This window comes from Channa argus, chromosome 13 (genome assembly GCF_033026475.1).
Source record: "Channa argus isolate prfri chromosome 13, Channa argus male v1.0, whole genome shotgun sequence".
NCBI lineage: Eukaryota > Metazoa > Chordata > Actinopteri > Anabantiformes > Channidae > Channa > Channa argus.
Genome location: NC_090209.1, coordinates 25859567 through 25883806, shown reverse-complemented (window position 1 = coordinate 25883806; position 24240 = coordinate 25859567). Strand labels below are relative to the sequence as shown.

Here is a 24240-nt window from a genome sequence, read left to right as displayed (position 1 = left end):
CTTTGGAGGAAGGTTTGTATCCACTGTGACTCCCAGAGAAATATATACCCAGACAAACCACTTTTTTCCTCCTTTTTATTACGAAAGATGCTGAGAAATATTCACAAGCAGCTACGATTTACACCAGAATTTTGCGTGTAAAACTGAGGTAAATTGTGGCGGAGGAAACCACAAACAAAATTCCAATAAATGCAAAAAGAAAGCTTAAACAACACACAGAGAATAGGAAGTGAAATTTGATTTTGGATTAGACTCAATCTGTGTTATTGAAATAATGCAGAACAAATTGAACTGAAGCAAGAGGCATAAATTGCTGATCAGACAAATAAAACCCACGGTTTTATCATATATTCAGTTCTTAGTATTGTCCTGATTGTCCTGAGTCGACAGAAGCGTTGTTTTTCATGTTTCATGTGTTTTTCATGGGAAATTACAAGCCCATGGTCATACAAACTGTATCTGTAGTACAAATACTGTAATTTCTAGCTTGCATGGCCTCCAGTGCCCAACCCAAAAACGAAGTCAGTACTAAATGTAACATATAAATAATACTGATATTAATACAAACAAATTGAAACAGTTTGCATTTAATAAAAAAGAGGCTCGAATTCTTACACTTCTACTCTTCTCCCTAAAAACACAAATGCAACTCAACTCTCTTTATCACACAAACAGAAACACACAACACACAAAAAACTGTTCCAAACTCATTGATTACAGCACAATGAGGAATCGACACAGAAACTACTTTGTGATGTGCAGACTGGGTTTATATGTTTATTTTACACAAACAAGAACAAAACGCAGCAATATATCTGTGAAATATTCATCGAAAACATCGTCCCACTGTAGCTGCCCTGGGCAGCTGCCTTCGTCGCCCAATTCCCGTCTGTTATCACCCATGGTTGAAGGTTGTGGCTTTTGGTTACTTGGACTGCTGCCTTACAGCTAGAAGGTCAGTGGTTTGAATCCCCAGCCAGCTGCAGCCTATCTGTGAGGAGTTTACATGTTCCCCCCGTGCTGTTGTGGGTTTCCTCCGGTTTCTTCCCACAGTCTAAACACACGCATGTTGACTGATGAATCTAAATGAATGTGAATTTGAGTGGTTTTCTGTCTGTTTTTGTCTCTCTGTGTTGGCCCTGAGACAGACTGGAGACCTGTCCAGGGTGGACCCCTCCTCTCGCCCCGTGACAGCTGGGATAAGCTGTTACGGATGACGGATAAATGGATCCTGCTTAGACTGCAGTAATTTGTATGTGGAGGAGGCTTTTTGTGTTTGTAGTATTACTCCTCTGACCACTATGGGGCGTCATTGTATGCAGGTAATGGAAAATGAATTTAAGGAGGCTGGAGGATGGAGGATGGTGCCAGGTGGTTTGTGGTCGTACATATTGTTAATACTTTGCTCCTCTCTGTGCCCAGGTTTTGGCTGCATGTGCACTAGTGCTTTATAATGGACAGGTATGAAGATCTGAGAACAGTCAGCAGCATAAACCAACCAGTAACAACATGAAGCTCTTTTGAACAGCATGCAAGCAAATTAATTATTACTCCAGCAGCACCTCAGTATCTGTTTAAGTTTAATTATTAGTCTCAACACTGTGTTTCCTGTGTGCTGTTGCACTTTAATATGTATTTGGTATTTTAGTGAAATTTTACCATTTACCAACTGCTTGGAATTAGATTTTTTTTTTTATGCAATTAGTGCAGACTTATTATTTAAGTTTGCATCATCAAAGTGTTTTGGATTCAAAGCCAACACTGGTTCTCCATGGCAACACCAGCTGAATCTCACTGGTATGCCAGTATTATGACCTATCTGCACAAAGGTAGAAATCACTGGTGCCTCTTATCTTTGCACCGGCTGAAGATGTTAAGCTTTAAGTCACAGGCACCTTCTCAAGGCTTCAGTCCCAGCAATACTGTCGTGTTTTGGTTCATTTTCCGACATGCCTGAATGCAAAATCCATGTCATCATATCAAAAGCACCTCCAGGAGCTTTACAGTAAGAGGTCAACTGATTCTCCTGAAAGTGGTCTATTCAAACTTCATCTGCGAGCTTGAACAATCTATACGAATTAGATTTTGGACTTGTCAGAACAATCTGGTACGATGTGAATGGATGCTTTGGTTCCACCCTATTATGGTTACATAGAATGGGCCTCATCAAGAAGAGGATACTGTAATTGCTTCTTCTAGAAATAAAAAGCCTGTGGTATCATTACAGTACATTTGGCACATAACAAATGTTCTTGAAGTGGTGCTGACACCTGTACTGAAAGTATTCATTTGTCCTTCTACATTTACCAAATAATAAAAACTTTGCCGACAGATCAGGGGAGAATCATTTTAATATTTCTCAGTCTAGTTTTGAAGCAATGAGAGATTAATATGCTGTGAAGAATGTTTATGACGTACAGCAGACACATTTTGTCCGTCTCAGCACATTTTGCACATATCACAGCAGCACGGCTGAGAAGTAAGAGGCGCTAAACTGACCCGTGTGCGGTTCAAACCTGTCACTCACTGAAAGCATTTGGAGCATTATGAAGTGAAAAATATGACAAAGGAGTGGAACTGGTTGAACGAAAAAACACATAACACACATTTATGGTTTTTCCTTCAATAAGTTCAATTACCAAATATAATTATAAACCTTTGCTACTGAAAAAACTACGTCAGTACAACTGTAGGTAGTAGCTGGTGGTGAGTCCATTTACTAAAGGACAGTTTTAAACTACTTGTACTTTGCATTTTAGGCTTCTACATCACTGAAATTCATATGTAAATATTATATTTATTATAGATTTGTATTTTACAGTCACTGAATCCTTTGTTTCATTTTTTAGATGATTAATTTTTTTATTAATTCCACATATTACTACTGAAACTAATCTCCACACACAGACACTTTCTATTTCCCTCATCCAAGGTTATGGGTCCCCTTTAGACTGCACGCCACGGGCTTCCACATCGTGTATCTGTGTGTGTGTGTGTGTCTCACAGTGGGGCTGTATAAACTGATTTTCCACACTTTTTTCTCTCCAGCTGTCAGATGAACAGCAGCAGCCAGTCAGACTAACCTGCTAACGTTATTAGCAGTCACCATAGAAATAAAATTAATAGAATAAACACCAGCTTCTCTTCGTCTGTACCCAATGAGATAATCACACCGTAGGGGAGCTTTAGTTTATTGTTCAAGGCTGTGAGGTGCCAGTTGTGTAGCTGATTAGAATCTGCTCTTAGCATTCAAGCCTTATACGGTAACTGCCATTGTTTTTCTACATATGATAATTTGCTGATCTCCAAATCCTCTACATACAGTCCTGATATGATACAGCACATGAGGGGGGGAACTCAAATGGTTTCAGTCACAACAAGGGCTGAAATGCTGCATTAGGGGAGATCGAAAGTAATGAGACAACAGGAAAGAACTGCATGTTAAGAAAGCGAGACAAGATGACACATTAGGTGAGTTTCTGTCCACCAGGTTTTATCTGCGTTTTCAATTTGAGATGGAAAATTTGCTGCGTCACTAAAAACAAATTGAGACAAAAACAAATGTGATCACGTTAGAGATAAAACGTGTAAAAGGCCGGTACATATTTTTTATTCTAGGTTTTTGGTTGTTTGTTTGTTTGTTTTTGTTATACTTTGCTCTAAAACAATTAAAAAACATATCAGTGAGTCACAACGCTGCTCTGGGTGACATCGTTCTTTATTATAAAAAATATATTCTATGCACGTGAATAATGTTTGCTTTCTAACTCCTCGGTGTAATGTACATTTTTATGCTGATGATGCCATCTTCTATTTAGTCAGGGTACCTCAGTACTTTAAAAGGACAGCTTCAATAGGGATGAACTGCCTGCTTCAGTCCTGGGACGTTCTGGTCCATGTGACATCCTGACGGGGTTATTCGTTTGAGGCCGTTCTGGAAAATTCACCCATGAGTGAAGCAATTTCAGAAAAGCAACAGTTAAAGGAGATACAACAATACAACAATCTCTAAAAGTATTTCCCTCCCTACACAACTTTATTAACCAACCACAAATTGAGTTGTTTTCCTGTTGTTGTCAGCAGGTGTTGTGGCTCGTTACCATGGAAACACATTTAGAAACACACTAATTTTGTAATTAATATTTGTTTTTTTTTACTTCAGTTCCTACTGTATTTCACTAATTGTGGGGTTAAGGAAATACTACATTTCCCTCAAAATAAAAGCAGTTTTGTCCTCAAAAAGCATAACTCAAATTGCAAAACACAAACCACAATGCAAAAGAATAAGGTGTTGGCATTGTTGTTACCGTGCTAAAGAACTTCTGGAGTGGTAGAGCGAGCGCCTGCATCTTTGGAGGATGGTTTGTATCTACTGTGACATGCAATAAAATACATGCAATAAAAAAGCTTGAACAACACAGAGAAAAGAGGAAGTGAAAGTTGATTTAATTTTTATCTGTGTTATTGAAATAGTGCAGAACAAGGTGAACTGAAGCAAAAGGCACAAATTGCTGATAAGACAAATAAAACTCTTGGTTCTATCATGTATTTAGTTCTTACTATTGTCCTGACTGTCCTCAAAAAATGAATGAAGGAAAAATAAATACATTTAAAGGAACAGTCAGCACCAATTGTAACATTTATAGGTATAAAGATACAAAATATATAAATAATACTCATAAATATCAAAATATTAATACAAACGAATTGAAACAGTTTGCATTTAATAAAAAAGAGGCTCGAATTCTTACACTTCTACTCTTCTCCCTAAAAAACACAAATGCAACTTAACTCTCTTTATCACACAAACAGAAACACACAACACACAAAAAACTGTTCCAAACTGATCCAAACTCATTGATTACGGCACAATGAGGAATCGACATAGAAACTACTTTGTGACTGGGTTTATATGTTTATTTTACACAAACAAGAACAAAACGCAGCAATATATCTGTGAAATATTCATCGAAAACATGGGGCATTATTGTATGCAGGTAATGGAAAATGAATTTAAGGAGGGTGGAGGATGGAGGATGGTGCCAGGTGGTTTGTGGTCGTACATATTGTTAATACTTTGCTCCTCTCTGTGCCCAGGTTTTGGCTGCATGTGCACTAGTGCTTTATAATTGGCAGGTATGAAGATCTGAGAACAGTCAGCAGCATAAACCAACCAGTAACAACATGAAGCTCTTTTGAACAGCATGCAAGCAAATTAATTATTACTCCAGCAGCACCTCAGTATCTGTTTAAGTTTAATTATTAGTCTCAACACTGTGTTTCCTATGTGCCGTTTTGATCAATTTGATTTCAACTACATACCAAAGGATGATATTCTAGTTTTACTGCTTTCTATTTATTTAATCGCTGCAGCCTCCAAATGACTTAATCACCTTTTTATCTTCTGACCATGCAGCTCACAGAAATCTGAGTACAGTTGTGTCTTGTGGTTGTAGTTTAAATGTTTCTAAGTTGTGATCAGTCCCCTCTAACCATGTTACATGGTTATATTTCCAGTAACAGTTTAAACATTATCCAGTTATCCCGTGAGTTCTGGGTTGGCATAGCAGATCATAATTTGGCACAGTTTTTTTTTTTTTTTTTTTTTACAGCGGATGACCTTCCTGATGCAACCCTCCCCAATTTCTACCTGGTTTGGACCAGTACTGCACAGTTAGGTATGGAAAAGTCTTCAGTGTCTTGCATGAGTTTTAGGAGTAATATACCAGTTATTTCACCTGGTTGTTTCGTTACTTTAATTTTTGTTGAGGGATCGCCCACCTCTGCAGATCACTAACACCACCTCCAGTCTAATGGATATCAACTTGATGGTCTTGGAGCTGGTTGACGGCCCCTTTTTCACATGTTTTTCTGTGCTGTGGGCTTTCTGCTCTTTGTTGATAACCACCCATCCGCTGAAACTTCCCAGCCCTTTGGTTACAACTCAAATGAAGCTCTGGCTAATTTGTTCTGTGAAATGATTTAATGCATTGGAAAGTTCAGCTGCAGTTTCATTTAAAATCCCTTTTCTGCTGTCTGTTTGGAGCAATGTTTCTGCATATGGAGTGATTAAAACTGTTGTGTTGCTTTTCTCACATTTGTTTCATGTACATATTATGGTTTTTGAGTCATATTCTGGTCATATTTTGGTCATATTCTGGTCATATTTTGAGTCATATTCAAACATATTCTGGATGAACACTGGATGTTATATTAAGAGAAAGACTTAGCAATATACAAGAAAAAGACACTCTGTTAGGTGTGATGAAGACAGGAGCAGCTATAGCTCAGTTGGTAAAGGCAGTTGCTTACGGACCAGTTTGGTGTGATGAAGACAACAAGATGGACCGATATCTTATTTTCTTCACACAACTGGTCACAATAATGGGACTTTTTGATTTGTATTAACTTCAAAATAAAAGTGAACTAATTAACTCTCTTTGTGTCTCTTACAAACAAGGAAGCATTTAAAACACCGTATATTTTGTTTAAACACTTGCAGGCCAGTAAGCATATTTTGGCCAATTATGTATTTTGTAATTTGCAAACAGTAAAAAAACAAACAAAATAAATTGAAACCGGAAGTCGTCATCCTCTGAGTCTGAACCACTTCCTATTTCCGCAAACACAGCTCTGTGTAGCTTCCCCGTTTATCGGTTGATCAATGCGGCGGTTGGCTTCTGTCTCTTGTTTCCTTGCTTCATTTAATCTCTTCAACAGTTTCCACATTTATGAGTGATTGATTAGCGTCATGACGGCCAACAGCCGCTGTTCCGCCGCGGAGCCTCCGGGCCTGGAGACCCAGCGGCGGGAGATCGAGTCTCTACTGCGGGAGTGTGAGCTCCGAGCTGGGGACAGTTGGTGAGAGTCCGCCCGAAAACACAGACACGCACACACTCTGTGACATCCTGACTGTTAGCACCACACTGCTAATGTTACCTAACCGTTATTAAGTGGCTTAACGGCAGAGTCAGTCCGTTTGTGTGTCGGTGTGAGTTTGTTGGGGCAGTTTTACCGCCTGAGTGTCGGGGTGTTAGCCGCTGTTGCTGCGTTAGCTCGTGCTAACCACATCCACGGTAAACTGAGCGTTAGCCGCAGCGGCTAATGCTAAGCCTGTCAACCAGCTGTACTGAGACGTTCACTTTCGCCTCATTAAATTCTTCCAGTTACGATTTTAAGAGGACTGCTTTTAGATACACAGAAGTGGTAGAAGTACACAAACGTAGTTACGTTACTGAAGCTTAAAACATACTTATACCACTAAGTAAACAATGCGTTTTGGTTGCCTTGAATTGATTCTTTGTGTTATTTGTTGATAACTGTTTTGATTTGCGGTTTATTGAGTCATTGTTTTAGTCTTTACAGGTGTTGAAAAGATTTCCAGAGCTGGGATTTTAGTTGACTTAACAAAACATTAGTTAGAAATTACTAGAAAAGGCTGAAATAAGTCATAAACATTGCTGTTATAAAATGTTTCAGGCTGTCAGGAGGCATTCGACTACATAAACTAGTACTGTTGTGACAGTTTGCTGGGGGCTGTTCAGTCCTTCTTTTGTTGAGTTTCAATCGACCCCGTCAGACCTGCAGCACAGTCTTAAAAGACATAAAATTTGTTCTTTCAATTGCCCATTATTGGGTAGTTTAATAAGAAATAGGTCTATTTCCAAGTAGGGTTTCACCTACAAACAATGTCTTGTTAATTTCATGCAAAACCACATATAGTCTGGTATGTATAGTATAGTATGGTCCAGAGGCAGCAAAGTAGGCCCAGTGTCTGATACTGCTACCATCGGTTTTCACAGAAGGAACAGAACACTTCACATTGAAAACATCGTTCAGCAGTCTTCTGCCGTATCCACTTTGAATTCGAGCAAACTGTAGTTTGGCCAGCAATGCTAATATTGAAGTTGCGGTTCCATGTCTTTTTGATGGTGGACTCATCGACACTGATATTAGGTTATGCTTATGATTTATGCCTCTGGCTTATGATTGATGCACACTGTTAATAAATTGAAAATGTTTGTGTTTTTGACTGATTTAAGGCATTGAGAATAATATTCTGTAGCTGCAGCCTTGGTTTAAATCTGACACATCTGAAAACCTTTTATTATGAAAAAGCAGCTATGACTGATTCAGCTGAAATAGAGGCAGCAGTGTTTCTACCAAAGACAAGTTTATTAATAAAGCACATTTAATGTTCACAAGCAAGTTAAAGTACTTTACAAAAAGAAACTAATTGCATTAAAAAAAAATTTAAAAGAACCAAAACTTTAAATAAAAGTAGAATGAAGAATATTAATAGTGCAGATGAGTGAAAAAGTACAAGTAAAAGTACAGTGGCTGAAAGCTATTTTACCATGTTTAATTTAAACACCTACCAAGCTCGTATTCAACAAATCTCATATTTTACATTTGTGTTTCCACCTGGAAACGCGACCCGCTTGGTTCTACAGCCCCGACTGGACAAGTTTCTACTGTCCTGGATACTTTGCTTGGCTTTAGTTTCTGTTTGCTGCCAACACTCCCATAACTCCAGAGGAATGTCAGTAAATACACATTTATTTTCACAGTGTAATAGAATAACAAAGAACTTGAACCGGGGTTTGTTTTACTCCTTGTGCCATAGTTGCCACCAAATGTTCTTTGCTGTTATTGGCTTTAGGCAGATACAAAATGTGCTATAAGAAAAACATGAAAGTCACAACAAGCTTAGATTTTAGATGGAGGCTAATGGTTGTCTGCCGGGCTGCAAAGAAAGAAAACAGAAGTGATCAAGTGAAGGAAACTGACTCACTAATAAAAACAGTGTGTGTGACATGAAAACCTTACCTGTGTGACAGAGACGGCAAGTTCTGAACTGGGGAAGACGTAAAGCGTAGGGTCGGTGTGGAAGCCTGAGTGCAGCATTTAGAGTTGAAAGTTCCAGACCATCCAAGCTTCACTTTGCAATTTTGCTGTTGTTTAGAAAAGCTTATGATTTTCTTGGTTAGGTTATAATAGACCGTCGAGCTGTAATCAGAACTGAATCCATTGTTTGTGTTCTGGGTGTAAGTGGAGCTTAAATGCTGTATATTTTTGTCATTATACTTATTATGGGTGCTGCTCTTTCACATTTATTTGTTGCTGGGGTTGGAACACTTTCAGTGCTTGTTGTTCTGTGGTTTGATCAGAGTTAAGTTAGTTCCTAATCTATTACCTTTCCTGTATGAAATGAATGAAAAGGAGTGAAACACACAGTAACCTGACAGTCAATTATTTGAGTCAAAGTTTGACTTGCACAAAAAAAAAGAAGATATCTGAGAATATGGAAACTTTCAAAAACTAACTTGGAAGAATCTTACATTCCTACAGTGAAAGTGTAATATCCTGGCCAACTTTGGTTCAAACATCATACCTGCATTTCTCAGAAAAATGGTGGATATATTGTTCCAGCAGTTAAAGGACAATTTCAGTCATTTTCCAAATTAATTGTACTGTCCACAATCACTATTTTACTACTATTTTGTCTATGCTCTTTGGAGTCTCTGGATTCCACTATAAAGGTTGTGCACTTGCAGTTTAACAGCTAAATCGGATGAATCAAATGGAAAAAATATCTTATCCAATGGAACAGTATGGCTGATGTGTTTTTAATAGTTTTTGGACAACAGCAAAGGTCTGTAGCACCTACAAACAGGTGAATCTACGCTGCGAGTTGACAACTAACCAAAGAAGATTCAGTGTTTCTTTATAGTGATTGTGGACGACTGATTTAAAAAATGTTTGAAATTATCCTTTAATGTGCCTTCAAGTTTAGTGTGTCACTTTTATGTAAATAATAAAGTTTTATCTCTTCTGTGTCATACTTTCATGTTGTGGAGCTAGCTAGTGTTCTCAGTCAGGTCCTCTAGTCACTCTGAAGCAAGAAACTGTACTTCAAAATAAAATTCCCAATTAGTATTTAGTTTTTCTTTATTTGGACTAATCAGTTTATTTAATGCAGTTAGGTGAGCCACAGCTATATTGTACAAATAACGTGTGTGTGTCTGTGTTGCAGGTACGTGATAGATCATCGCTGGTTTCAACAGTGGAAGGAGTTTGTGGAGATAGGAGACCAGAACTCCTCGTCTTTTCCCGGTCACATCGACAACGCCGAGCTATTTGAGGGTCAGTTAATGCTTTGCAGCAACCCAAGATGCCTGCTGCTCAAAAACGAGTCAAACACTACCCGTTCACATCTGTTCCATCACAGCCACAACAGCAAATAACTGAGCACAAGTTTTGTATTTTGTGTATTTATGAACACCTGTAATTTCCTTTAATTTAATTACTTTTCCTTCTTTCTTATGAGGAGCTGCCAGCATGAAAAATTTTGCCTGAATTTTATTCGAGACTTAGAATTTTGTGTTCTTGGATTTAAGATTGTTTTCCGTCCTCCACCAAAACTCATGAACCAACTGGAGAGTCTGATTTCTGCAGCCTCAGGTTCAAAATAGTGATAATATTCCCATCTTTCATAAACATCAGCAACCAGATAAACAACTCCTTTTTTCAGATCTGGACTCTTATCACCTGAAGGAGCGTCTGGTGGAAGATGAAGACTTTGTGTTGGTCCCAGCTGAGGCCTGGCACAAGCTGCTGGCCTGGTATGGCATGGTGGAGTGTCAGCCGCCGCTAGAACGCAAGGTAACACCGGCACATGCAACATACACTTCAGTCAGTGGAGTGTAGTGTGAGATTTGAGTGACCTTGGTGTGTGTGTGTGTGAATGTTTATCAGGTGGTGGATCTGCCCAGTACTCTGAAGGTGGAGGTTTACCCCATCGAGATCTTCCTCTGTCTCCATAGCAATATGGACAACATCATCACCGCAAAGTTCAGCCGCGTTGACAACATACGTGAGTTTTATCGTTGAGTTGCGGTCATGTTGTTGAACAGCTTTTGCAGTTGAACTGTTACGAAAACAATTCTTTCTTTATTTATTTTTATTGCTGTAACTTTGAGGATCCTCGGTTATTAGGATTCATTTTCTGAGAACCATAATTGCACAAAATGTCCTCTATTTCCATCCAGTATTAATAGACACAGTCCTCAAACTGGTGGCCAAAGACAGAGAGACATTGGTGCCTATAGAGTCGTGCTGCTGGAGGAAGATCCACTATCTATGGTGGCTTGAATATCTTTCCAGCGTTTCATGGTGTATTTGTGTTTGTGTACAGAATCAATCCAGACGGCGATGTGTCAGGCCTTTTCAGTTCCTCCAGGCTCAGAGTGTCGTCTGTGGATGAAGAGTTCGGACAGCAGCTGCGAGCGTCTCAGGAACGTCCACATATCCGTGTTGGATGCGTGTTTGAGCACAGGGATGGTGAGAACAAAGACGTCATCTCACCCTCAATGATGCTTTTTAACATCACTGGATTTGTTGATTTTTTTTGTTTTTTCAGTGGCAACATTAAAACCAGGCAGATTTTCCACATGAATAATCCTGCGACTTAGTAAAAGTCTCTTTACAACCACTAACTTCCTTGTAGCATCAAGTCTTCTATAAGACTAAACAGCCTGTTCATCTCAGAGATAAGCTGCAACATGCCTGTGTTTGTGTGTGTGTGTGTGTGTGTGTGTGTGTGTGTGTGTGTGTGTGTGTGTGTGTGTTAGACGGTGATTATGGAGACAAGGAATGCTGACGGTACCTGGCCGAGCTCAAGACCTCAGATCATGTGAGAACACACACTCTGATTGGCCTTTAACTCTTTCTTTTGTTTGTTTGTTTTTTCCATTTTCCTTCTTCTCATTCGTCCGTCCTCTGCTTTGTCCCTCCCCTCTTTCTTCCTGTCTGGAAACTATTGGATTCCCTGTTTAATTGTCCTCACAGTGCTTTCAGTTTTGTTTTCTCTGAAAGCTTCTCCTTTCTTCCTTCTTCATTCTTTTTCTTTCTCTTCTCTGTTGCTCAGTTTTTTCCCACGAATTTATTTGACGTCATCCTGTTTGGAGAAGAGTTACAACAGTTCATGTAACAATAGTAAAAATAATAATATTGATAAAACCTACATACATGGAAAATAACAAAATGATTTTAAAAACCGTAAATTACAGCAAAGAAAAGGACTAATTGAGTGTCATTAACTGCAGTATCAACTGAGAAGTTTGAAAATAAGAATCCTCAAGTTTGTAATGAGCCTCATATCGAATCTAAAAGGTCAGCAACAGGTAAATCTTTGTAGTCTGGAGTCTGACAGCTGAATTCTGTTTGAGTATTTTAAAGTGACACCTATTAAAAGAGCATCAACAATTATTTGGCAAACACAGTCCTGAGTCGAGAGACTTTCACATCGCAATCAGTTTATGTCACAATAGAGCATATTTTCTATAAATTCAATGAAAATAACACTTGAAAAGGCCAATTTCTTAGAACAATCCCATTTATATACTTGACCAAAATGTTCTTACTGATATTTGATTATTTTTCTGCATCCAGTCCCAGTGCTGTAACTGTAATTGTAAAAAATAAAACACTGGGGAAAAATCCCATCTAATCTCAACAGTCTCACCTGAATCTGCTACTAAGGTTTATTCTTCTTTATTTTTAGGAGGAACTCTGTGGAGGAGCAGGACTCGTACAGAGGACAGCCGGGAGTGTGCGGCCTCACCAACCTGGGCAACACTTGCTTCATGAACTCCGCTCTTCAGGTCTGATCTCTGAACAAATTCTTTCTTTTCCTCTTCTGTCGCTCGTTTTCTTCATTTCAGAAACAAGACTAAATGCCAAGTGTCACAACTTCTGAAATGGTCAGTTTATTATCCTGCAGCTGGTTCTGGTTCATTATGACATCACAACTTCTACCGTGCACCATCTTCCTGTCTATATGTGATTCTTAGCTACATATTTCATTCTATCTATATTATTTTATATATATATATATATATATATATATATATATATATATATATATATGAGTGATATAAATTATCACTATTGTTACCATCTTTTAAAGTGCTTCCTTTAATTCACCGTATTATAAACTATTTAAATGTGTGTAATTGTTGTCCATTTATTACAATTGAAGTTAATGTTTTTTTTGTTTTTACGTGGTCTTGGTTCCTTGTAATTAAAATCCTAGACCAGTTCAGAACCTGGTCTCATTCAAAGTATCAGAAGTGTTTTTTCCTCTCTGACATTTATGCATCTTCGAAGTTTTCTAATGAGACATAAAAAGAGTTACAGCGTCATAAACCCACACCTCAATTTTCCAAAGAGGGACTGAAGGATCTCTGTGCCTCTGTCTTTTACTTTAACCCTGATACCTCGTCTCTCACGGTCTCTCTGTCCCCGAACAGTGTTTGAGTAACACTCCTCCACTGACGGAGTACTTTCTGCTGAGCTCCTACTTGGAGGAGCTGAACTTCACCAACCCTCTGGGGATGAAAGGAGAGATTGCTGAAGCCTACGCTGATGTCATCAAACAGATGTGGTCTGGGAGACATTACTCTGTGGTGCCACGTGTCTTCAAGGTAGAAAAATGTTCGGTTCATCCGTTAACTGATTTTACACACTTAAACACACCCACACATGTCTCAGTCTCACTTGTTTATTGGTGTAGAAAGACGCTGAAGCAGCAGGTGGTTTGTAGGCTCACTGCTAACTGTTATTTACAGCTGTGGTGTCACTGATTGGACATCAGTGAAGCTGCAGTTTTTCTGATGAAACTCAGAACAGGAACAGAGGAGTGGAACTAAACTCCAAACCCCAAAGACTGAGAGATCAGCACAAACAATTAAATATGTTTTGTTTTTTTTGTTTTTTTATAAATCTGCAAGAAAAGCATGAGAGAACCAAAGTTGGCATAGTGCGTGAAATGCCCATTTAAATGGAACCAATGTGCAGGGAATCTGTTTTCAAAGGTTTGCAGTAACTTCTGAGGCTTCACTGAGCCTCTAAAGTGTGGCCTCAATGGCTGAAGGATGTGGATCTGGATGTGTCGATCTAGGAAGCAGGTGTAAACTGCAACTTGAAAAAAAGTGGTCCCGACACATCTAAGCAACAAGATGTGTGTAACACACCACACAACACTACAGCCAAGCCTATGCCAAGCCGGACAAATCAGAAATAATACTGCTGCCATGAAAAAAATACCGTGTAACACCCGCATGGTTTGGTCATTCTTAGTCTTCTACCCACATTAAAATACTAACATGGTGTTTTCATGTTGTCTCAGCAACAAAAACTGCAGATAGTTTTTTGGTCAGCAGTCTGCTCATTTTGCAGTATTGTTGCCTTCTTCTCCCTTTTAGCACAAACCACTACATTTTTCAGTTCCTCTCATGAACACCTCTCTGTATGAAGCCATAAAACAGTGATCTGACCGCAGGTCATAAATCCTTACGTCAGCCAGTAACCAGGTTTACAGTAAATCATATTCAGTTTTATGATCAGAGTGTGTGATGGAGTCAACATAAATCAAAGCCTGTGGCAGCAGCTCTGACATTTGCAATGAGTAAACACAGACAGACTGTCATAAAGAATGTGTTTTTAATATGTCTGTATGTGACATAAACTTAAATCTTCAAGTGAGAAACACTGTGGACAACAGAGACAAAAAAGCGACAGGTTGTTTTTAAAGTGCAGTGTAAATTTAGATGTTGCTCTCATACATTTGTAATCACAGAGTCTTAACCTCCGTTACTATAAGAAAAGATACACATCTTAGCTTCCTAACGTGTGCGTGTGTGTGTGTGCGTGTGTGTGTGTGTGTGCGTGCAGACGAAGGTGGGTCACTTTGCATCTCAGTTCCTGGGTTACCAGCAGCATGACAGTCAGGAGCTGCTGTCCTTCCTGCTTGATGGGCTGCACGAAGACCTGAACAGAGTCAAAAACAAAGAGTACATAGAGCTACGAGATGCTGAGGGACGACCAGACCAGGTGAGCGGCTGAACAACCTCGGCTAAGCCCATAATGTGTTCAGTTTGGCTTTTGCTTTAAAAATTGTACATCTTGGTAAATTTGGCTCTTCTGTGGCTTAGACATGTTCCTTGGACATCCTCTAAGTGGTTGTTCAAGAACTGTTTTTTGTTTTTCTACAGGAAGTGGCGGAGGAGGCGTGGCGGAACCACCGGCGGCGGAACGACTCTGTGATCGTCGACACGTTTCACGGCCTCTTCAAGTCCACGCTTGTCTGTCCCGTGTGCCACAAGGTCTCCGTGACTTTCGACCCCTTCTGCTACCTGAGCGTTCCACTTCCTGTGAGCAAAGAGCGAGTCATGGAGGTGTTTTTTGTCTCCCTGGATCCTTACGCCAAACCTGTACAGGTAACCTTTCACACTTCACTGTGGCTCTGTGCATGTTTTTGCAGTTAAACTCCGCAGCAATATGAAGTTCACCTAAAGTGTTTTCTCTGTGTGTTTGTGTCGGCAGCATCGTGTTGTGGTTCCTAAAGCTGGAAAAGTGTCTGACCTCTGCTGTGCTCTGTCAGAGATGACCGACGTACCTCCCACACAGGTCAGAGTGTGTGTGTGTGTGCGCTTCAGATTTGTTTTCACATCACTTGGAACTTTCAGTTCAGATTATTTCATCTCGTTGCTCCCATCATGAAGTGTGTAATCAGGGTCAGCCTGCTTTGCTACAGCTCCTCCAGATGACATCATCTGAGGTTCAAATGAGGATGGAGGAGTTTTTTAGCTGAAAACTGAGAAATATTTAGATACAGGGAAGTCAGAGGGAGGTGTGAAAGCATTAATGTACATTTACAACCTAACTAAAGCCACAGAAATCAGGTTAAACATGAGTGAAGTCGTCCTTTGATTGTTAGAATAGTTGCAGTTAGTTTTCTGTTTAAGGAAAGTTTGTTTCAGAGTTGACATCAGTGAGTTATCAGGGCCAAAATAAGGGTTAGTAAGATCAGATTAGGTTCAAAAATCATTTGAAAGTTTATGGTTTTGTATCAGCCTCAGCAAGCTGGGTTGGAATTGTAAGCGAATAACTGTATTTGTTGTATTTGTGTCGCTCGCCATAGCAGTTATTTTTATGTGTGAAACCACTAGTGCTTCCTACACATTCTCAAGCATGACACTTTATTCGGTTTCCAAAGGATGTCACATGACCTGACGTGTTGACGTACATAAAAACCCTGAAGCTAAACTTGGGTTTTAGACCATGAGGCTGAGGTTCAGCTTCATTAGAAAAGGTTTGAGCCAGCACCAGTTGCTGCTGCATGTTTGAGGACATAAGCCTCAAGTGCACCTGATTTATTAATTTTTTCTGATGGGACATTTAGAGCAGCACTGCCATAAATGCACAAAATTAGCTGCTGGTTAGAGATGAGTGAGGCTGCAGTTTGTTGTCACATAAAACAGAAGAGTAACGCAACACAGAGAACTAAAGATGTATCATCAGACATCCTGCTGCCTCAGACTTTTGGCTTTTTTACTGACTCTGGCCTCAATGACACAGGAAGTCTGGATGTGTCAACCCAGGGAGCAAATGCTCAACTGATGAGCAGGAAACGTAACCTCTTAACTGTGTGTGTTTTCAGATGGTGGTCGCTGATGTGTTCAATCACCGTTTCTATAAGATCTACAGTGCCGATGAATCTCTGAGCTGCATTCTGGACCGAGACGACATCTTTGTGTGCGAAACATCTCCTTTTCATTTAGTCTTTGAGCTGTTGAGAGTGATGGTGTTTTGGTTTCCATGCAGAAGCAGTTTTTGGACTTACCTTGTGCATTAATGTGTGTGTTCAGATATGAGCTGAGTGCGCAGGAGGAGCAGCAGGAGGAGCAGGTGCTGCTGGCGCTCTACCTGAGAGAGCGCTCTCACTACAGAGACTACGGTTCGGGCAGCAGCTCGTACGGCGCGTCGCTGTTCGGACACCCGCTGCTGCTCAGCGTGCCGCGCAGCAGCTGCAGCCAGGAGGCGCTTTCCAGCCTGTTCCTGCAGAGACTGGCGTGAGCAAAACCACACCCACTTTATTCTGCTTTTTAACTAATGCACATGTACATCCCACTGACAAGAGCAAGGCGAGTTATTAAGTACATCGAATTGTTTGGTTTCGGTTAAATAAGACCAATAGGAAGCAAACTAACAGCTACAAACCCTCAATAAACAGGAATGTTAAAAAATGGATATTGATCGATTCACAGAGGGTTTGTGTGTTTACCATATTTAAATCCATTATTCTATTCACTGCGATTGTGGTGCACATTAATAACGTGTGTGTGTGTGTGCAGACGCTATGTGCGTACTCCTGACCCCTCTGAGGAATTGGAGGAAGAGGAGGAGGAGGAAGATGAGGACAAAGAAGAGTTGTACAAAACCCAGACCAATGGCATCAGTGATGGTATTTTATATTAAAATTACGCTTCTTAAATCATGAATTTGGTGGAAATAATTAACTGGTGTCTCGGTAAATGTTGCTGACAAACGGGATTAATGATTTGGAGGATTTACAAAGTAAATATCTAAAAGGTCACTGGTTCCAACCTTCTGATGTAAAGAGCTCGTTTTTCTTCGGTTTGTCATTTGTGTATTCTGTCATTGTTAATGGTCTTAACCCACCGAAATACTGTTACAGTGGTGAAAACATGTAGGAAATGAGTGTAACTTCCCACATAAAACGTTTTACACACAGAACACTGAATGTTCACTTTCTGTGTTTTTAGTTACGCCAGAAAAACTCATCAGATATAAAGAACATTTAATTACAGAAAAGACAACAAAACATTTTTTACATAATACATAAAACCTTCATTTGAGCCATGAGACATGATGCTGATCCAAACTGTTTAAGAGGAAATTCTGAATCAAAGATACCATGAAGTAAACATTTCATTCCTTAATAGCTTTAATTTGTGTAGTGTTGAATGTCTGGCTCAGTATTTTTTTTCGTCACTGCTTCCTTGGTGATAATTGCTGCATGTTGATGTAACGTGAGGTTAAAAAATATTAACTTTCATATATTATTCATATCATTACTACAAATAGTTTTGCAAAATATTGTTTAATAGTTTTAGGTCTGTATCACTCATCGCTGGTTTCAGACTCATGTCTGATTGGTTGTATGTTTTGTCAGATGAGGACCAGCAGGATGCAGAGACAGCCGGGCCCTCTCAGACTGAACCCTGCTGCAGCGACGGACCACCCAACAGCCAATCAGATGCCACCACTACCACCCAGCCTCACACCGACCTCAACCACATGCACCCATCACTGGATCAGAGCGACAAGCAGACCAGTAATGGGTCCCAGAACCAGACTGAGCCTGACTGCAGCACCAGCACTATCTGCACGGACAGTGTGGATCCCCCATCCTTGAACAGATCTAGTGACACCAGCTCACAACCGCCAGCAGAGGAAATGCAGCAGTCGTGTGAGACCACAGAAGAAGACAACGAAGAAAACAAGCAGGAGGAGGCGTGTTCTCCAAGCCTAACAGCCAATGAGCATCCAGCCAAAAGGAGGGCGTGTCGCAAGAGGAAGAAGAGTCTGTTCACCATCCAGGCGGTCAACTCCAACGGGACGACCGAGAGAGGGGTGGGAGAGGAGGGAAGCGCAGTGTCCTTTAGCTGTAAGTGTGAACATCACATCTTTTAATTAATCTGAAAATTACTAAATTGTCTAAAGAGGCTTTTTGACACAGTGTCAGCATTGGTCATTGTCCCATCAGTGGCTTTTGTGCTGATTCCACACGATACAGTTTGTAACTTTCTATGAGACATCACAGTTACGAGTAGCTATAAACAGTCAACGGGCAGCGTGAGTGGTGTGAACATAGTAGCCAGACAAAAGGAGATGTGAGTAAAATATGGTTAAAATGAACAGAACAGGCCAAGTGCAGCAAAGTTCTAAACATTTTCTTTCACCTTCACTATCTGCTGACTGAATCCGGTCCTCCAAAAACCCATCAGAACAAGGGTCACATGACCCTTTGTCCCTTTGAAGCGGCTCCTTCGTGTCTGTGACAAAGGGTCTAAAAAGGTTCAGTAAACTCTGGCAACACAGATGTGCAGAACTGAAACACATAAAAACATTAGTGGCCAAGTGTTTGTGTGTAACCTGTGAAGTGAGGACTGCTGTGCTGAACGTTGTATTTTCTTTGTGATTAAATGTTCATTAATGGATAAAAAACATTATTTATTCATGTATTACTATTTTTTTCAAAGAGGACCTAATAAAAGATTCAGCTTTCTCGTCCCACAGATTAAAGGATAAATGTCAGTTCTGTGTAACTGTACTGTTTCTCTCTGCAGCTCAGCCTTACGTGGCCATTGACTGGGACCCTGAAATGAAGAAGAGATTCTACAATGAAAACGAGGCCGAGGTCAGTGTGAACATGTGCATTTGTTTATTTGTGGCTTAGTGCATTTTATCAACCACGACTGCAGTTATTTGAACTTTCACCTGTTGCATATGTTTAGATGTTCATTCTGCAGACACAGTATCAGTTTTTTACATTCTAAAGTAACAATAATTCGGTAGTTAACACTTTTTATTATCACAAATAAAACCAGCTTTTACAAAAACATTTCAGAGGCTGTAGATATTTAAATAATCTGATTACAGACACTGTATGTTTCTATTGATCATTTATTTGTTCAAATCTAATTTTAAATTACAAAAAAGCAAAGAAATCAGGACATTTTGTAAAAATAATGATTTAAACAAAAACCAGCAGCTACCTGCTGATTAATATTCACCAGATAACTTCTTTAATGTAATGTGAGTGTAATGTGTTAGAATAATGTGCCACGTAGCAACCTGAAGAGATTCAACGTGTTCCAAACCAGAGCATGAACATTAAACCATAAACACTGGTTACAAAGATTCTGTGTGATGGGATGGACTGTGTACATCCATTAACATTAAACTGTGAGCTAAAAGCAAAATGTTTACAACCTCAATTCCAAAAAAGTTAGGACGATGTGTCAAACACAAATTAATACCGAATGCAATGAGTTTCACATCTCATCAACCCATATTTTATTCACAATCGAACATAAACAACATATCAGATCATTACATGGAAAAATGGCGGAGTTTCGAAGAGGAATGTTGTCCCATTCTTGTCTGATGCAGGATTCTACCTGCTTAACCTTCCTGGGCCTTTGTTGCAGGATGTTTTATGATCCTCTATTTCCTCTTTCCCATCTTTCTGTGCAGAAGTACATGAAACACAGCAGCATGGACGTTCCTCAGCAGCAGGTGACGGTTCAGCTGCAGGAATGTATTGAGCTCTTTACCACTGTGGAAACGCTGGAGGAGGAGAACCCATGGTAAAACACACACACACACACACACACACACACACACACACACACACACACACACACACACACACACACACACACACACACACACACACACACACACACACACACACACACACACACACTTACACTTACACTTTCTCTTAGTGATGCACAGTAGAGAAAGGTTTACGATGATGAGCGTGTATTTTAAGGTACTGCCCAGTTTGCAAAAAGCACCAGCTGGCCACCAAGAAGTTGGATCTCTGGTCTTTGCCGGAAGTTCTCATCATCCACCTCAAGAGGTTCTCCTACACAAAGTTCACGAGAGAGAAGCTTGACAGCGTTGTGGAGTTTCCCCTCAGGTACAAACACACTAACACTGCTGTGTTCGGTTTCAACCTGGCTGCCAATTCCAACCTGTGCAGACGAGGTTTAAGGCCTTTTGTTCTGTTACTATGAGAACAGATTTTACACCTCAGTTGATTACTAGTAATAGTTAAGTGTTGTAACATGTGTCCTCTTTTTTTTTTTTTTTAAATGCAGCCATAGAATTAAGAGTTACACTTGTTTAATAGTGTAATTACAGTGAATGATGAGATGACAGTTGGTAACAAATGGACCAGAGGTTCTGTGTCTGCATTGACAGCTAATTCATGTGATGTTGCTGTTGCAGAGACCTCGACTTCTCCAGCTACCTCCTGAGGAAAAATCTGTCTGTTGGGGAGCCTCCGAGCCGCTATGACCTCATCGCTGTATCCAATCACTACGGAGGCCTTAGGGACGGGCACTGTAAGGCCTTTTTGTTTTTATGCATCACTTTTGAGTTTTTATCTCAGCTGAGATCATCATGCTTAAGGTTTTATTAGTCACATGACCCTTTTAAAAGATTCTCTACAATTATGTGCGTTTCTCCAGACACCAGCTATGCGATAAACAAGGACAATGCTCAGTGGTATTACTTTGACGATAGCAAGGTGACCTACACCAGCGAGGACCAGATCGTGGTTAGTATCTCTCTCTCACACACAAATGTTTCCATAACTTCAGAGGACATTGCATTGACTTCCATTCATTTCCCAGAACACAAAAGCAACCTACACTAATCTTAAACCAAATCATCACAGTAAAACTCAGCTGTGTCCTCATGGAGAGCAGCCGTTGGCCCCAAAAAGAAACCAGTCGCGTGTGGGGACATGGTCGTCAGACTGGAGTCCAGTCCCAATCTGAGTACTCTAAAATTGATTTCTCTGTCTCTTGTTCCCTGCAGACCAACGCTGCCTACGTCCTGTTCTACCACCGACAAGACAAGATCAGAAAACCCACTCTGCCTGCCCCCATCAAAAGAAACGCTTCTTCCACACAGTCTGCCAACGACACAACTTCCTGCAAAGATGACGATGCAGAGCTGGGCACGGCCACCTCTGTCACCATGGAAACGGACTAAATGACCCCTCAAATTTAGTTCACTTTACGGTAATTTAGGTTTTTATTTTCTAACAACACTTGAATTTTCAGTTTTCTTCCCAGATACTAAAATCGGCAACAACCACATTTTCTCAGCTCTTTAGTTACGTTGGTGTCTAAGTTTTGGGATGGAAACATAAAACTCAGGTAATCTAATGAGGAATCAGGAGTTAAGTTTTACTCTGTATATTTGAGTTTGGATAGAAATAATGAGAGAGGATTATGGCCACTATTTAAAAAAAAAAAAAATGTTCTGACATTCTAAGAAAAGGTGGAGCCTTAATCCTCTGTAATCTGTAGGATCAAAACTTAATGAACTGAGTTTGCCACTGGAATAATTATAAACTAATTTAGAAAAAATTAGACAAGTGTAGCATTAAATTAATTTTAAGTGTCAATATTTCAATGTAAAATTGAAAAGGATATTTACATTTAAAGATTTTGAGCATCTCTCTAAGTGTTTGCCATTTAGTTTGTCTGCTGCTCAAGAAAACACTTTAAAGGAATTAAAGATATTTTCATCAGATTACTATCTAATATTTAGGTGACACTGAGCAAATGGAACAATTCATATTATTAATTCATACAATTTATATTTATAAGCTTTATCTTTCAATTTGATATTAAGGTTCAGGGTTAGAAAATGTAAACAATTAATTGTCAAAGTGTCGCTGGGAGAGACACTGAACCCCTAACAGCCCACTCCCCTCCCCAGCTGTGCGTCAGGAAGAGCATCCGGAGTAAAAACTGTGCCAAATCAACATGTGGACAATGATCTGCTGTGGCGACACTGAACTTACGGGATAAGAAAAAGGAAAAAAAAAAAAAGAGGGAACAATAATTTATTTAAAAAAAGTTGCATCAGGTTTTTTGATAAATTCCATTTTACTTAAACATTTTAAGGAGTTAAATCTATAACTATTCCTGTGGCACACTCCAAACTTAGTATTTAACAAGAATTTATTACATCCTCAAAGCTAAATGGACTGCAATTTAACATGGTTGGTTTCTATTAATGGTATTATTTCATCATAGTAAAGCAATAACTCAATTTGGCACAAAAATTTCTAAAGCAATATAGTGAAACATCTAATTTTGCAAATGTAAACACTTTTCAAAAATGTTATTGTTAGATATAGAAATAAACTTTAAATTTCTTCAGAATTTTTTTATCCAGCAGCATTGAACTGAAAAATGTTACTATTGACCAGAAAACAACCTAGTGCTTCACATAAACAGATGATTTAATATTTAACTGCCAGGGATGAGAACTGAATCTTTTTGTATATTTTGGTTGTTTTCTTCCGGTATTTATTTTTTAATTGAATAATTTCAAATGCTTACAGGTTTTTGTTGCTTACATTGCTTTTATTGGTTGACTAGTGCAGGACATTGAGATGTTTATTTTTCATATTTATAGATCAAATTTGTATTCAGGTGTAAAATGACTCCACTGGGGAGCTGTTAAGTTTAGATTCCAGTCTGTGCAGGGGATGAATGCAGGTAAAGTTTCCTCTCAGTCGTTTGAGTGAGTGCTTACTCATTTTGAAATCTGCTCTGTGTACAGTATTTTTGTATTGTAATAAGTGTTAATATCATAATTCTGGGGTCAGGCAGGACGCTTTGGGTGTAATTTCCATCTTTAGTCTTCCCTGTCAAATATCAGATGAAAATATTTTATTGTACTTTCAATCTTTTGATATGAATAAATGACAAATTATTATCAACTGTCACATCTTTTTTTTGTCTAACATCTAACAGAATATGTACGTTTCAGCTTCTCTGTGCAAAAACCACAAACTAACGGGATAAGAGACAGTTCGAGTTACACTGCTGCAATGAAAACTTGGAAGTGTTAAAACCCCCAAGGACGACAGAGGTTTAAAAGATGAAACTGGATTCTACTGTCCTAGAAAGTTATGATGGCAACGTCAACAGTAGGAGGAGTTCTCACGGTACAAAGTTATGTAGTTTTAGAATTAAGCTGCTGTGTTCTGTCTTAAAGAAGTGTTTAAAATGTTGGTTAAAAAATAGTAAGATGTAAAAACAGTTCTAGCACAGTAAGTTCCTCAAACTGACTTGTGACTTGGTATTAAGTTGTTTTGGCTGCTTTAGTATAAGCGCTGCCTTTACGTACCAGGCTGTAAAAGCTACTGTGTAAACAGCACAGGTTCCATTTAACACTGTACTCACTCAAGTTACTGCAACGGTTTGAAATGTAGGGCCACGAGCAACTAAAGGCCCAACATTAGAACCAAGAAGGAGAAGGTTGGAAATAAACCAACGAATTCTCAAGATGGTAGAAACCAATTCATGTCGAAGTGAACAAGCCTCGAAATTCTCAGTGCAGAAATGTTTTCTTTAACGGCAATAAGCAGCGTAAGACAAAGAGTTGTCAATTATACTTAATTATTGTGCACCCACCCATGTGCTGGCTTAAAATACCCATCACCTCTAAAACAGGATGGATTGATCCTGAAAAGCATTGGTCTGCTTACCAGCCTCCGTGGGTGAAGACAGGACAGGGAACCTTGGAGCTGTACAACACAGACGAGAGAGA

At 39.5% G+C, this 24240-nt stretch overlaps 1 protein-coding gene across 1 annotated transcript; it reads left to right on the top strand.

Annotated features, from left to right (window-relative positions):
• The first annotated feature begins 6614 nt into the window (after positions 1 to 6614).
• On the top strand, positions 6615 to 23407 carry usp11 (ubiquitin specific peptidase 11). Its single transcript, XM_067527756.1, has 21 exons — positions 6615 to 6861; positions 10037 to 10146; positions 10535 to 10665; positions 10759 to 10876; positions 11198 to 11343; positions 11634 to 11695; positions 12566 to 12665; positions 13314 to 13487; positions 14737 to 14895; positions 15057 to 15281; positions 15388 to 15471; positions 16505 to 16599; positions 16713 to 16916; positions 17199 to 17308; positions 18041 to 18535; positions 19218 to 19288; positions 20128 to 20240; positions 20429 to 20578; positions 20890 to 21005; positions 21132 to 21220; positions 21484 to 23407. Exons 1-21 carry the CDS (start codon positions 6752 to 6754, stop codon positions 21658 to 21660), a joined length of 3039 nt encoding a protein of 1012 aa, XP_067383857.1. The 5' UTR covers positions 6615 to 6751; the 3' UTR covers positions 21661 to 23407.
• The last annotated feature ends 833 nt before the right edge of the window (positions 23408 to 24240 follow it).